The 15,774-nt window shown below is 44.1% G+C and overlaps 1 protein-coding gene across 1 annotated transcript in view; it reads right to left on the bottom strand.

Moving 5' to 3' along the window:
* AMPD1 (adenosine monophosphate deaminase 1) overlaps nt 1-15,774 on the bottom strand; it is a 165,580-nt gene that overhangs the window by 36,499 nt on the left and 113,307 nt on the right. Inside the window, exons 10-11 of the mRNA XM_040423928.1 lie at nt 14,295-14,421; nt 12,038-12,201 (exon numbers count right to left, since the gene is read on the bottom strand). Coding sequence (XP_040279862.1) covers nt 12,038-12,201; nt 14,295-14,421 — 291 coding nt within the window. The remainder of the gene's footprint in view (nt 1-12,037; nt 12,202-14,294; nt 14,422-15,774) is intronic.

Raw genomic sequence — 15,774 nt, forward strand, 5'->3', positions numbered from 1 at the left:
TAACATGGTGGAACAGTACATGTGCACACCCCTCCACGTACTGACTGATGGTTCGGCCCCATTCAACTTCTGGGTCTCCAAATTGTCCACGTGGCCAGAGCTAGCCTTTTATGCCTTGGAGGTTCTGGCCTGCCCGGCGGCCAACGTTTTGTCTGAACGTGTATGTCACCACGCCACAGCTAACTGCACCACCACCTGATACGGAACGTGTTAGCAGGAGGCAACGTTTCACTAACATGGTGGAACAGTACGTGTGCACACCCCTCCACGTACTGACTGATGGTTCGGCCCCATTCAACTTCTGGGTCTCCAAATTGTCCACGTGGCCAGAGCTAGCCTTTTATGCCTTGGAGGTGCTGGCCTGCCCGGCGGCCAGCGTTTTGTCTGAACGTGTATTCAGCACGGCAGGGGGAGTCATTACAGACAAACGCAGCCGCCTGTCCACAGCCAATGTGGACAAGCTGACGTTCATAAAAAAATGAACCAGGCATGGATCCCACAGGACCTGTCCATCCCTTGTGCAGATTAGACATTTATAACTACATCCCCTTAACAATATATTCTTGTACTCCAGGGCACTTCATTTAATCCTCTTTTTTTAATTTTACCATTATATTGCGGGGCAACCCAAAGTTGAATGAACCTCTCCTCCGTCTGGGTGCCGGGGCCTAAATATCTGACAGTGGCCTGTTCCAGTGGTGGGTGACATGAAGCCTGATTCTCTGCAATGGGACCATTCTCCTCTGTCTGGGTGCCGGGGCCTAAATATCTGACAGTGGCCTGTTACAGTGGTGGGTGACATGAATCCTGATTCTCTGCAATGGGACCTCTCTCCTCTGTCTGGGTGCCGGGGCCTAAAAATATCTGACAGTAGCCTGTTCCAGTGTTGGGTGACATGAAGCATGATTCTCTGCTATGACATGAAGCCTAATTCTCTGCTATGGGACCTCTCTCCTCTGTCTGGGTGTCGGGGCCTAAACATATCTGACAGTGGCCTGTTCCAGTGTTGGGTGACATGAAGCATGATTCTCTGCTATGACATGAAGCCTGATTCTCTGCTATGGGACCTCTCTCCTCTGTCTGGGTGCCGGGGCCTAAAAATATCTGACAGTGGCCTGTTCCAGTGTTGGGTGACATGAAGCATGATTCTCTGCTATGACATGAAGCCTGATTCTCTGCTATGGGACCTCTCTCCTCTGTCTGGGTGCCGGGGCCTAAACATATCTGACAGTGGCCTGTTCCAGTGTTGGGTGACATGAAGCATGATTCTCTGCAATGGGACCTCTCTCCTCTGTCTGGGTGTCGGGGCCTAAATATCTGACAGTGGCCTGTTACAGAGGTGGGTGAAATGAAGCCTGATTCTCTGCTATGGGACCTCTCTCCAATTGATATTGGTTAATTTTTATTTATTTTATTTTTATTTTTATTCATTTCCCTATCCACATTTGTTTGCAGGGGATTTACCTACATTTTGCTGCCTTTTGCAGCCCTTTAGCCCTTTCCTGGCCTGTTTTACAGCCTTTTTAGTGCCGAAAAGTAATGGGGTTCGGGGGGAAGTTCGGGTCGAGTTCGGATCCCGAACCCGAACATTTCCGGGAAGTTCGGCCGAACTTCTCTAACCCGAACATCCAGGTTGCTCGCTCAACTCTAATCATGACCCCTAAATCCCTTTCCTCAGATACTGAGGTTAGGACTGTATCACTGATTTTATATTCTGCTCTCGGATTTTTATGCCCCAGGTGCATTATCTTGCACTTATCAACATCAAATTTTAGTTACCAGATTTTTGACCATTCCTCTAGTTTTCCTAAATCCTTTTCCATTTGGTGTATCCCTCCAGGAACATCAACCCTGTTACAAATCTTTGTGTCATCAGCAAAAAGACACACCTTACCATTGAGGCCTTCTGCAATTTCGCTGATAAAGATATTAAACAATATGGGTCCCAGAACAGATCCCTGAGGTACCCCACTGGTAACAAGACCATGGTCTGAATATACTCCATTGACTACAACCCTCTGTTGACGGTCCCTCAGCCACTGTCTAATCCATTTAACAATATGGGAGTCCAAGCACAAAGACTGCAATTTATTGATAAGCCTTCTATGTGGGACAGTATCAAAAGCCTTACCAAAGTCTAGATAAGCGATTTCTACTGCACCTCCTCCATCTATTATTTTAGTCACCCAATCAAAAAAATCAATAAGATTAGTTTGACATGATCTCCCTGAAGTAAACCCATGCTGTTTTTTATCTTTCAATCCATGGGATTTTAGATGTTCCACAATCCTCTCCTTAAGTATGGTTTCCATAAATTTCCCCACTATTGAAGTCAGGCTTACTGGCCTATAGTTGTCCAATTCCTCCCTACTACCTTTCTTGTGAATGGGCACAACATTTGCTAAATTTCCAATCTTTTGGGACGACTCCTGTTACCAGTGATTGGTTAAATCAATCTGTTAATGGTTTTGCTAGTACACCGCTAAGCTCTTTTAATAGCTTTGGGTGTATTCCATCAGGCCCCTGTGACTTATTTGTATTAATTTTAGACAGCTGTTTTAGAACCTCTTCCTCTGTAAAGACACATGAATCTAAATATTCATTAGTCTTCCTCCCTAACTGAGGTCCTTTTCATTCATTTTCCTTTGTAAAAACGGAACAGAAGTATTAATTGAGGCAGTCAGCTAGTTCTTTATCTTCTTCCATATACCTTCCTTCTTTTGTTTTTAATTTGGTAATTCCTTGTTTTAATTTCCTTTTTTCATTTATGTATCTGAAGAAAGTCTTATCACATTTTTTCACTGACTGAGCTAATTTCTCCAATAAGTGAAAACGGAGGCAGCATGTCCAGTGAAAAAAATCCCTTTATTGGGAACTGCTTACATGCAAAATGTGTTTAAAAGATTGCTACGTTTCGGTTACTACATAGCCTTTGTCAAGCATCAAGTGATCCCCAAATGATCCTGTTTAAAAAGTGTAAGCCACACCTCCACATACGGACGTGGCCAATTACATAATTACACAATATAATCATTATCCACAGTGCATCCAAGTGTGTACATATAAACCCGCTTACCATATATATCAGTGTCCTCCCATATGGAGAGTGAAGCAAAATGGAACACATACCTCCATGATGCACGCATGTCCGGGGGGGAGGAGCCGTTCACTCACGTGTCCGTCACTGGTCACATGATCGCAGACTAGCCCGTCCAAGCGATCGTCAGTGGCGCCGAGCCACCTCCCACTCCTCACCCAGGCAGTGCTCCGCTGCTAGGGACGCACAAAGAACCGCCCACCCCTCATTAGTAACGCTGGCAACAGCATCATATTCCTAAGAGCCAGCGATCGTGTATTCACTCTTACTTAAGGAGAGGGGCAAGTTCCTCAATCAGGTGGATCATGAGGCAGCATTCAATGTGTGAACCAAAGTGAGCATAAGTGGATATAACATTAGTGTAGAAAACAGATATCTATTAAAAAATCACTATACAGAGTACAAATTCGTCGTAGCGTCACATGGATCACCTATATATTCCCCACATAGAACTCAATATTCATCCCAAAAGGATGGAGTGCCTTCAATTCAAAGATCCACTTCAGTTCCTTCCTACATAGGATACGATCCCTGTCACCCCCACGTCTCATTCTACCAACTGAGTCAATAATCCGGAACCGAAGCTGATTGAGCGAGTGTCCACGCTCCAAAAAATGTTTCGCTACAGGCTTCTCCACTTGAGCCCTTCTGATGTTGCTCTTATGGGAGTTAATCCGTTCACGGGCCTCCATCTTGGTCTCACCTATATAGATGTGAAAAATTCTTTGATTTTGTAAATTTTACCACTATAGGGGTGGGCAAAGGTATCTCCTTTCACCATATTGTCACAGTTGCAGCAGCCAAGGCAGGGATAACACCCCAACTTCCTTGGCGCCAGATACCTTTGTCCATCCCCTCGGGCATCCCCGATTTCTGTCTTCACCAACTTATCCCGTAAGTTGGTGCCTCTTTTGTACGCCATCCTGGGGAAATTTTCAAATTCACCAATTGTAGGTAACCCTTTCTGCAGGATATGCCACTCCTTGCGTATAATGCGTGCAATCTCCCCACTAAGGGCACCATAAGTGGACACAAAGGTTATACGTTTCTGATCCCTGTCCCTCTTCCTGCCTTGGAGCGTGGACTCACGGTCAATTGTGTCATCTTCTCCATTAGTTTACGCGGATAACCCCTATCTAGGAATTTCCTCCCCATCTCTTCGACTCTTACATCAAACCTCTCCTCCCCAGATACCGCCCGTCTCACCCTCAACAATTGGCTCCAGGGGAGTGACTCCACCATCCGTCGGGGATGGTTACTATCAAATTTGAGCAAATTATTCCTATCAGTAGGCTTGTGATAGATATCTGTCGCAATTACCCTATCCTTGAGATATACCATCACATCTAGGAATTGTAATTCGACTGGGGAGACCGTCATGGTGTACTCTAGACCAGGTACCATATTATTGAGGTGCTGAAAAAATAATTGCAATCCATCTCGGGTCCCACGCCAGATCACAAAGATGTTGTCGATGTAGCGCCACCAACACTGAGCCCCCCCCCAAAAAGGTTGACCTGTAAATAAGTTTGTCCTCCACCTCCGCCATGAACATGTTGGCATAAGTGGGTGCCATGTTGGACCTGATGCTTAATCGTGAGGAATTCACTGACATCCTTGTCGATGATGCCCTCCACTAGGGCATCACCGATGATGCTCTCCAGGATACGCATGATGTCCCACTTGGGATCTTTCTGTAGCTCTATGTACACCTCCCGGTCACTCAGCTGTCTATGCACCTCCTGTTCATAGCCAATCGTGTCCGTCACCACCACCTCCCCATCCTTGTCAGCCGGTTTAATGCTCAGGGTCTTATTATGTTCCAATTGTTTAAGTGCCTCCCTCTCTCCCCTCGTCAGGTTCACAGAGGCCCCCATCTCCCCACTCTCCCTCAATCGGTCAATTTGGTGTGACACAATATCTATGTAAGCCTCCACAACATGATTATTGCAGGGAGGTGCAAAATCACTCTTAACACTTACGGTAATTCCAATGCTTTTAATGCAAAATCAACACCATCTCCAGTGTCAGATACCGGTACCACCACCTTCTCCTCCTTGTTGGAAAAAAAGGCTTTAAGTCTCAATAATCGGTAAAAACTATGTAAATCGAGTTCCAAATCGAACCAGTTTCTCCCCTGTCCAGGACAGAAGGACAAAACACATCCCAATACTTTCAGTTGCTCACTGGTCAATGCACTTGCTGAAATATTCACAACCAGATTATTCATTACGGCTGGTTGCGTCTCATCGTCCTCCCCCGTATTCCCCTGTTGGCTTTCTGATATGGTGGAGGTAGACTCTTTCTGGGGTCTGTGATGTTTCCTTCCGCCCCTACGGCACCGTCGCTTGCGCCGAGTAGCGGAGGTCCTAAAAAAGCTGTTTTGCTCACGTCATCGGATGAGTCGGAATCGCCAGTAGTGAAGCCAAACCGACTCTGGTCAAACTTCCTTCCCTTCTTTCTGCGTGGTCTATTCTGTGTTTGCTGCTGCCAATTATAGATCTGGCCCATCTGATAGTCCTCCAGGGGTTTGAAACTCCAAAGATGGAAGGAACCTCAGGATCTGGTAAGGTCAGCGATACTGCTAATGTGAATACGTGCTTATATACAGATGAGCAAATTCAGAGACTCATTAATGGTGACAGCGGGGATGTATCCTTTTTCAGTACCCCATCTGTAGACCTGCTCAAGAGAAAATTTGAGCATAAGTCCAAGAAATTGGTCACTATGGACTTACACCTGAATACCCTAAGGGAATACTACCGCTCACAGCGGATACCTCGGGGATTGAGATCCCTTCTCAGACTGACTCTATTCCCTAGCAATGACGAATTCTGTAAAAAATTTGAAATGATCAACAACAAACATGCATTTGAACTGATGCTGCTGAACATAGACTTCCTCGGCCAGGAGATTGAGGGAGTCAAAAAATCCATGATCGCCTTGGAAACACAAATTCAGGGATTACTGAGTAACGAGGAAGCTATGGCTTTCATGGAAAAAATCAAAAGTTATACACAGCGGCATAAGACAGAGGTGGAGAAAATCAAGAGGGATAAATGGAGGACTATCAGATGGGCCAGATTTATAATTGGGAGGGAGGCTCTTAAAAAATTGGAACATAATAAGACCCTGACAATTAAACCGGCTGACAAGGGAGGTTGTGATGGACACGATTGGCTATGAACGGGAGGTGCATAGACAGGTGAGTGACCGGGAGGTGTACATAGAGCTACAGAAAGATCCCAAGTGGGACATCATGCGTATCCTGGAGAGCATCATCGGTGATGCCCTAGTGGAGGGCATCATCGACAAGGATGTCAGTGAATTCCTCACGATTAAGCATCCGATCACTCCCCTGTTCTATGTACTCCCCAAAATTCATAAGAGCCTTGTCGATCCTCCTGGCCGACCGATTGTGTCGGGTAGGGGGTCGATTTTCAGTAACACGGCTGTATTTCTTCACAGGGGGTTGCGTGTCCATGCCACCAGCGCCCCTTCCTACATTAGGGATACCAGCCACTTTTTGTTGAAATTGAGGGATCTGAGTCTGCCCTCCCACCCTCTTCTCTTCAGTTTCGATGTGGTCTCACTCTACACTTCTATTGAGCATGCATTTGGCTTGGATGTCGTCAATGTGGCCCTGGCCGGCACCGGGCCCCCCCTAGGTGGCCGTAGGTTTGTGCTCCAACTCCTAGACACCTTTTACCAACAACAACATGGTGTGGCCATGGGGTCCAACGTGGCACCCACTTATGCCAACATGTTTATGGCGGAGGTGGAGGACAAACTTATTTACAGGTCAACCTTTTTTGGGGGGGCTCGGTGTTGGTGGCGCTACATCGACGACATCTTTGTGATCTGGGGTGGGACCCGAGATGAATTGCAATTATTTTTTCAGCACCTCAATAATATGGTACCTGGTCTAGAGTACACCATGACGGTCTCCCCAGTCGAATTACAATTCCTAGGTGTGATGGTATATCTCAAGGATGGGGTAATCGCGACAGATATCTATCACAAGCCTACTGATAGGAATAATCTGCTCAAATTTGATAGTAACCATCCCCGACGGATGGTGGAGTCACTCCCCTGGAGCCAATTGTTGAGGGTGAGACGGGTGGTATCTGGGGAGGAGAGGTTATATGTAAGAGTCGAAGAGTTGGGGAGGAAATTCCTAGATAGGGGTTATCCGCGTAAACTAGTGGAGAAGATGACACAAAAGGTGGGGGCCATTGACCGTGAGTCCACGCTCCAAGGCAGGAAGAGGGACAGGGATCAGAAACGTATCCCCTTTGTGTCCACTTATGGTGCCCTTAGTGGGGAGATTGCACACATTATACGCAAGGCTGTGGCATATCCTGCAGAAAGGGCTACCTACAATTGGTGAATTTGAAAATTTCCCCATGATGGCATACAAAAAAGGCGCCAACTTACGGGATAAGTTGGTGAAGACAGAAATCGGGGATGCCCCAGGGGATGGACAAAGGTATCTGGCGCCAAGGAAGTTGGGGTGTTATCCCTGCCTTGGCTGCTGCAACTGTGGCAATATGGTGAAAGGAGATACCTTTGTCCACCCCTATAGTGGTAAAATTCACAAAATCAAAGAATTTTTCACATGTAGATCTGGTGACGTGGTGTACATGATCACGTGCCCTTGTGGTCTCATCTATATAGGTGAGACCACGATGGAGGCCCGTGTATGGATTAACTCCCGTAAGAGCAACATCAGAAGTGCCCAAGTGGACAAGCCTGTAGCGAAACATTTCTTAGAGCGTGGACACTCGGTCAATCAGCTTCGGTTCCGGATTATTGACTCAGTTGGTAGAATGAGACGTGGGGGTGACAGGGATCGTATCCTACGTAGGAAGGAACTGAAGTGGATCTTTGAATTGAAGGCACTCCATCCTTTTGGGATGAATATTGAGTTCTATGTGGGGAATATATAGGTGATCCATGTGACTTTACAACGAATTTGTACTCTTTATAGTGATTTTTTAATAGATATCTGTTTTCTACACTAATGGTATATCCACTTATGCTCACTTTGGTTCACACATTGAATGCTGCCTCATGATCCACCTGATTGAGGAACTTGCCCCTCTCCTTAAGTAAGAGTGAATACACGATCGCTGGCTCTTAGGAATATGATGCTGTTGCTAATGAGGGGTGGGCGGTTCTTTGTGCGTCCCTAGCAACGAAGTGCTGCCTGGGTGAGGAGTGGGAGGTGGCTCGGCGCCACTGACGATCGCTTGGACAGGCTAGTCTGCGATCATGTGACCAGTGACGGACACGTGAGTGAACGGCTCCTCCTCCCCGCGCTTGAGCACTGGCTGCCGAAGGACGCGCTGGAAGCGTGCATCATGGAGGTATGTGTTCCATTTCGCTTCACTCTCCATATGGAAGGACACTGATATATATGGTAAGCGGGTTTATATGTACACACTTGGATGCACTGTGGATAATGATTATATTGTGTAATCATGTAATTAGCCACGTCCGTATGTGGAGGTGTGGCTTACACTTTTTAAAGAGGATAATTTGGGGATCACTTGGTGCTTGACAAAGGCTATGTAGTAGCCGAAACGTAGCAATATTTTAAACACGTTTTGCATGTAAGCAGTTCCCAATAAAGGGATTTTTTCACCGGACCTGCTGCCTCCGTTATCACTTATTGGATTCTACATTCAGGAGCCTCTATGGATCTAGGGCTCCAGGTAGGCTGCTGCATTCCGGGTGACCGTAAGATCTGGCGAGTGCTACTCCATTTTGTTATTTTTTTATGAGATAATTTCTCTTCTGCCTTTGCTTTAGAAGCTCTTAGAACTTGCTTGGCCTCTTTCTGCTTAATCTTATACATTTCCCTGTCATCCTCATTTTATTTATTTTTTTATAATTACTAAATGCTATCTTTTTGTTTTTAATGATTTTGGCCACTTCTGCTGTACCACAGTGGTCTCTTCCTTGTTTTGCTTTTACTGACAGGCCTAATGCAATTATCTGTTGCCTTCAATAGTGCCACTTTAACAATGATATACATAACAATGTATGATAATGACAACATGCCAAATGCATCTCATTCTACCAGTTCTGTCTATTCTGTCCATGTTTGCTTCTGATCCTTTATGTACAAGTTTCTGTACCTGGATGATTATCACCCATGTGCAGGGTCTAAAACAAATAGATAATCTGCCATATCATGTTGAATGGCACTCGTTTACACTGCGTGCAGAATTATTAGGCAAATGAGTATTTTGACCACATCATCCTCTTTATGCATGTTGTCTTACTCCAAGCTGTATAGGCTCGAAAGCCTACTACCAATTAAGCATATTAGGTGATGTGCATCTCTGTAATGAGAAGGGGTGTGGTCTAATGACATCAACACCCTATATTAGGTGTGCATAATTATTAGGCAACTTCCTTTCCTTTGGCAAAATGGGTCAAAAGAAGGACTTGACAGGCTCAGAAAAGTCAAAAATAGTGAGATATCTTGCAGAGGGATGCAGCACTCTTAAAATTGCAAAGCTTCTGAAGCGTGATCATCGAACAATCAAGCGTTTCATTCAAAATAGTCTACAGGGTCGCAAGAAGCGTGTGGAAAAACCAAGGCGCAAAATAACTGCCCATGAACTGAGAAAAGTCAAGCGTGCAGCTGCCAAGATGCCACTTGCCACCAGTTTGGCCATATTTCAGAGCTGCAACATCACTGGAGTGCCCAAAAGCACAAGGTGTGCAATACTCAGAGACATTGCCAAGGTAAGAAAGGCTGAAAGACGACCACCACTGAACAAGACACACAAGCTGAAACGTCAAGACTGGGCCAAGAAATATCTCAAGACTGATTTTTCTAAGGTTTTATGGACTGATGAAATGAGAGTGAGTCTTGATGGGCCAGATGGATGGGCCCGTGGCTGGATTGGTAAAGGGCAGAGAGCTCCAGTCCGACTCAGACGCCAGCAAGGTGGAGGTGGAGTACTGGTTTGGGCTGGTATCATCAAAGATGAGCTTGTGGGGCCTTTTCGGGTTGAGGATGGAGTCAAGCTCAACTCCCAGTCCTACTGCCAGTTTCTGGAAGACACCTTCTTCAAGCAGTGGTACAGGAAGAAGTCTGCATCCTTCAAGAAAAACATGATTTTCATGCAGGACAATGCTCCATCACACGCGTCCAAGTACTCCACAGCGTGGCTGGCAAGAAAGGGTATAAAAGAAGAAAATCTAATGACATGGCCTCCTTGTTCACCTGATCTGAACCCCATTGAGAACCTGTGGTCCATCATCAAATGTGAGATTTACAAGGAGGGAAAACAGTACACCTCTCTGAACAGTGTCTGGGAGGCTGTGGTTGCTGCTGCACGCAATGTTGATGGTGAACAGATCAAAACACTGACAGAATCCATGGATGACAGGCTTTTGAGTGTCCTTGCAAAGAAAGGTGGCTATATTGGTCACTGATTTGTTTTTGTTTTGTTTTTGAATGTCAGAAATGTATATTTGTGAATGTTGAGATGTTATATTGGTTTCACTGGTAAAAATAAATAATTGAAATGGGTATATATTTGTTTTTTGTTAAGTTGCCTAATAATTATGCACAGTAATAGTCACCTGCACACACAGATATCCCCCTAAAATAGCTAAAACTAAAAACAAACTAAAAACTACTTCCAAAAATATTCAGCTTTGATATTAATGAGTTTTTGGGGTTCATTGAGAACATGGTTGTTGTTCAATAATAAAATTAATCCTCAAAAATACAACTTGCCTAATAATTCTGAACTCCCTGTAGTATATTTTAATGAAGCAATTGTTGTACTGTATTATGATTGTACATCCTCGTACAGTCTGCATATTGTGGACAGTAGGTCCTCTGATTACTCAAGGGCATGAGCTCCTGCCCACATAATAGATATGTGTCACAGGGCGCCGGCGACACAATCTTCCTGCCTCTCTCCCTGAGCGACGACCCCGTCTCCCAGGTAACAGGGGGTGGAGCAGACCCGACCGGGCTCCTGCTGTCTGTGCGGTCGGCGTTCTCTGTTCCCCTGGCAACAGTATCAGGCTGACCACTGAGCTGGCCACTCGGTGCTCGGCTTCTGTGTCTGAGCGGGTCATGTGACGCTGGGCACGTCACATGACCTTAGCCTTCCACTATTTATACAGGCAGCCTGCTGGCCACAGGTTGCCTGCGATTTTGGTCCTGTGCCTAACTGCTACTACTTAGTGCTTCTGCTACTCTGTATTTTGACCCTTGGCTTTTGTTCCTGACCCGACCTCACCTGCCTTTGTGTACTGACGTGACTTCCAGGTTTGACCCTCGGCTTGTACTCTGACCCGTCCTTGCTATTCCTTGTGTACTTACGTGACATCCTGGTTTGACCCTAGGTGTGTTGGTCACCGTCCTTGTTACCCCTGTTCGCCTACGTTAGTGTTTATCTCTGGCATTTCAGTATTGCTCCTGACACTTTACTTGACTTTGGATCCATCTGCATGGTTCCCTTCTACTGCCTCTGCCTGGCTATATTCTGTCTCTGTCCGCTCTGCCTCTCTGCACTTATAGAGGTTAGGGACCATCACCCAGTTACGCCCTGTCGCTTAGGACGGGTAGTGTAAGTAGGCAGGGACAGAGGCGTGGGTGGCAGCTAGTGGGTACACTTCCTCTTCTTTACTCCCTAGTTCATGACAATATGACTAATGAGAAATTAGCTTTTGCTTGTTTGTCCGCTGCTCACCGGGCAATGATCGGGAACAAACCCTCATAGGAATGTTTGTTTAGTCATTCATTGGCCTGTCCACCAGGGCTTAAAAATGGCATCTTTGTTCACAACATTATCCATTAGACAGTGTACTCATATTTGGCATTATTATGTAAGAGAGAATTTGGAGATATATGCTCAACATAATTTATAATAAGGAATACATGTAGCTGGCCTTGAGTCGTACCTCCTCAGGTTGTTCAGCACTCTGATGTTGGCATACATGTAGTAGATATAATAAGTATACGATGGGTTCTTCTCAATGGTCCATTCCTGGGGAAGTGGACTCTTTGATGAAAACATGTGACCACTGTGTTTAGACTCATCATCCACACTGTCAAAGCCAGTTATCTACAATATTAAATAGGAATACAAGAGTTTTGTAATTAATATGCAGTCATAGAGCCTTTACATATAATTTAAAGGCCGAGTTCACACATTGCATAATATAACACTGTTGGACCAGTATAGAAATCTGCATTATATTCAGATTCCATTGTAAGTTTTGGAGTGGATTTACAGTCAGGTCCATAAATATTGGGACATCAACACAATTCTAACTTCTTTGGCTCTATACACTACCACAATGGATTTGAAATGAAACGAACAAGATGTGCTTTAACTGCAGAATGTCAGCTTTAATTTGCGGGTATTTACATCCAAATCAGGTGACCGGTGTAGGAATTACAACAGTTTGCATATGTGCCTCCCACTTTTTAAGGGGCCAAAAGTAATGGGACATAATAATAATCATAAATCAAACATTCACTTTTTAATACTTGGTTGCAAATCCTTTGCAGTCAATTACAGCCTAAAGTCTGGAACGCATAGACATCACCAGACGCTGGGTTTCATCCCTGGTGATGCTCTGCCAGGCCTCTACTGCAACTGTCTTCAGTTCCTGCTTGTTTTTGGGGCATTTTCCCTTCAGTTTTGTATTCAGCAAGTGAAATGCATGCTCAATCGGATTCAGGTCAGGTGATTGACTTGGCCATTACATAACATTCCACTTCTTTCCCTTAAAAAATTCTTTGGTTGCTTTTGCAGTATGCTTTAGGTCATTGTCCATCTGCACTGTGAAGCGCCGTCCAATGAGTTCTGAAGCATTTGGCTGAATATGAGCAGATAATATTGCCCAAAACACTTCAGAATTAATCCTGCTGCTTTTGTCAGCAGTCACATCATCAATAAATACAAGAGAACCAGTTCCATTGGCAACCATACATGCCCACACCATGACACCACCACCACTATGCTTCACTGATGAGGTGGTATCCTTAGGATCATGAGCAGTTCCTTTTCTTCTCCATACTCTTCTCTTCCCATCACTCTGGTACAAGTTGATCTTGGTCTCATCTGTCCATAGGATGTTGTTCCAGAACTGTGAAGGCTTATTTTAGATGTCGTTTGGCAAACTCTAATCTGGCCTTCCTGTTTTTGAGGCTCACCAATGGTTTACATCTTGTGGTGAACCCTCTGTATTCACTCTGGTGAAGTCTTCTCTTGATTGTTGACTTTGACACACATAAACCTACCCCCTGGAGAGTGTTCTTGATCTGGCCAACTGTTGTGAAGGGTGTTTTCTTCACCAGGGAAATAATTATTCGGTCATCCACCACAGTTGTTTTCCGTGATCTTCCGGGTCTTTTGGTGTTGCTGAGCTCACTGATGCGTTCTTTCTTTTTAAGAATGTTCCAAACAGTTGTTTTGGCCACGCCTAATGTTTTGCTATCTCTCTGATGTTTTTTTTTGTTTTTGTTTTTCAGCCTAATGATGGCTTGCTTCACTGATAGTGACAGCTCTTTGGATCTCATCTTGACAGTTGACAGCAACAGATTCCAAATGCAAATAGCACACTTGAAATGAACTCTGGACCTTTTATCTGCTCATTGTAATTGGGATAATGAGGGAATAACACACACCTGGCCGTGGAACAGCTGAGAAGCCAACTGTCCCATTACTTTTGGTCCCTTAACAGGTGGGAGGCACATATGCAAACTATTGTAATTCCTACACCGTTCACCTGATTTGGATGTAAATACCATCAAATTAAAGCTGACAGTCTGCAGTTAAAGCACATCTTGTTTGTTTCATTTCAAATCCATTGTGGTGGTGTATAGAGCCAAAAATGTTAGAATTGTGTCGATGTCCCAATATTTATGGACCTGACTGTAGCATGTCAAGAATCCACTATTGATTTTTTATGCCATAAATGAATAGGTTTTGTTAAAACCTGACTGTGTTACATTGTTGAGGAATTTTGCGACTGAAATTCTGCAAAAAGTATGCAATGTGTAAACCCAGCCTTAAGAAGTCTATGACTATAAATATCAAATATTTATGTATGGTATGTATTTGTCATAATAACATATGTCACTAATATATAATAAACCAAATGCCCAAAGTTGAGCATTCCTGTACTTGTCTTCAGGAACCGGACTTACATGTCTGAGTAACACGCTGAGCTCTTTGTTAGCATTTGGGTTGACTGTGGCTTCAAACACCGGCATGAAGATATTTTCCAACATTTTTCCAAAATTAGGTACAAACTTCTGAGCTCTGAAAATATCGCTATGAAAATGAATGGCACAGATGAAGTCACAGGGTATTACATTATTACACAGAAGTGAATTGTTGTATATTGAATTGTTGAAAATGAATATATATGATATAAATCCACTTTAGAGCATACTTTTAAAGACTTTCTATCCAGAACGGTGCACATGCACTATACAAGACTTCACATACAACATTTGAGTGTTCATGAGTTGGGCTGCGGTATTGTAACTTAGACAAACCTGCCAAGAACAGCCTTTTGTGGACCTGAAAACATAGTCTTGCCAAGATATTGGATTTACCGGAGCTGTAATCCCTAATCAGTGCCTGAATAAGCTTTCTCTTCGTTCCTACTGTGACAGAATCTAAGCACCCAATAAAGATTTGCGTAACTTTCTTGTTGCCCGCCTAGTTATTCTAGATACAGTACCTAGGTATATTCCATCGACAAGTCAAAGACCCGCAAATCAAATTTACATGGAGTTAGGAAAGCTTTTGCCAAGCAATTAGCATGGGAAAAAATAGATTCCCCATAACATGACACCTATAGTGCCGTAATACCAATGAGAGCCAAGTCACAACCGTCGTGGCTATAGGGATAGTGATAATCTCATTGCCTCTTTAGGAGTAGCAGCTACAATGCTCCAAAACAGGTACAGCCAGTGTGATCATAAAGCCATCCATAGGCCACCGACATAAGTGCCAGTCACAGAGACTTCCATGCAAAGCCCGTCCTATATTAATGCCTCAAAGCCACCTCCCTGAGTACCAGCCACAAGCCCTCAATAATGCAAGCCACAAAGTCAGCCATAGAGCACTTGTTGAATATCAGGATGACTTGACAGCACGCTATTATCTGCATTAGAACTATATAGCTTAATTTTGACAAGTGCCAGCTTTCAGTACAATTGGAAGATAGACAAGAGATAAGCTTGTTCCTCTAGTTGTGCACCCCCAATCTATGGCATATAATAAGTTTACTTTGACTGGATTTCCCCTTCAAGAGTTAAAATGCTAAAGGTCCTGAAATAAATATGTGAAAGAATCCCCCCTTTAGGGTCATCAAACAATCACTACATCATAATTCACTGTCACAGCTGTATAACAATTGGTAAATCTATTATATATATATTTTTATATATATATATATATATATATATATATATATATATACTGTATATACTGTATGGGCAAAAGTAATGGCACACCTGTTAATCATCTCATTGTGTCCCATTGCCACAGATGTATAAAATCCAGATTTACAGACATCCAGATTACAGCTTTTTGTGAAAGAATGGGTCGTTCTGAAGAGCTCGCTTAATGTCAGTGTGGTGATAGGATGTCACCATTGTAGCAAGTCATTTCATG

Source organism: Bufo bufo, chromosome 3 (genome assembly GCF_905171765.1).
Source record: "Bufo bufo chromosome 3, aBufBuf1.1, whole genome shotgun sequence".
Lineage (NCBI taxonomy): Eukaryota > Metazoa > Chordata > Amphibia > Anura > Bufonidae > Bufo > Bufo bufo.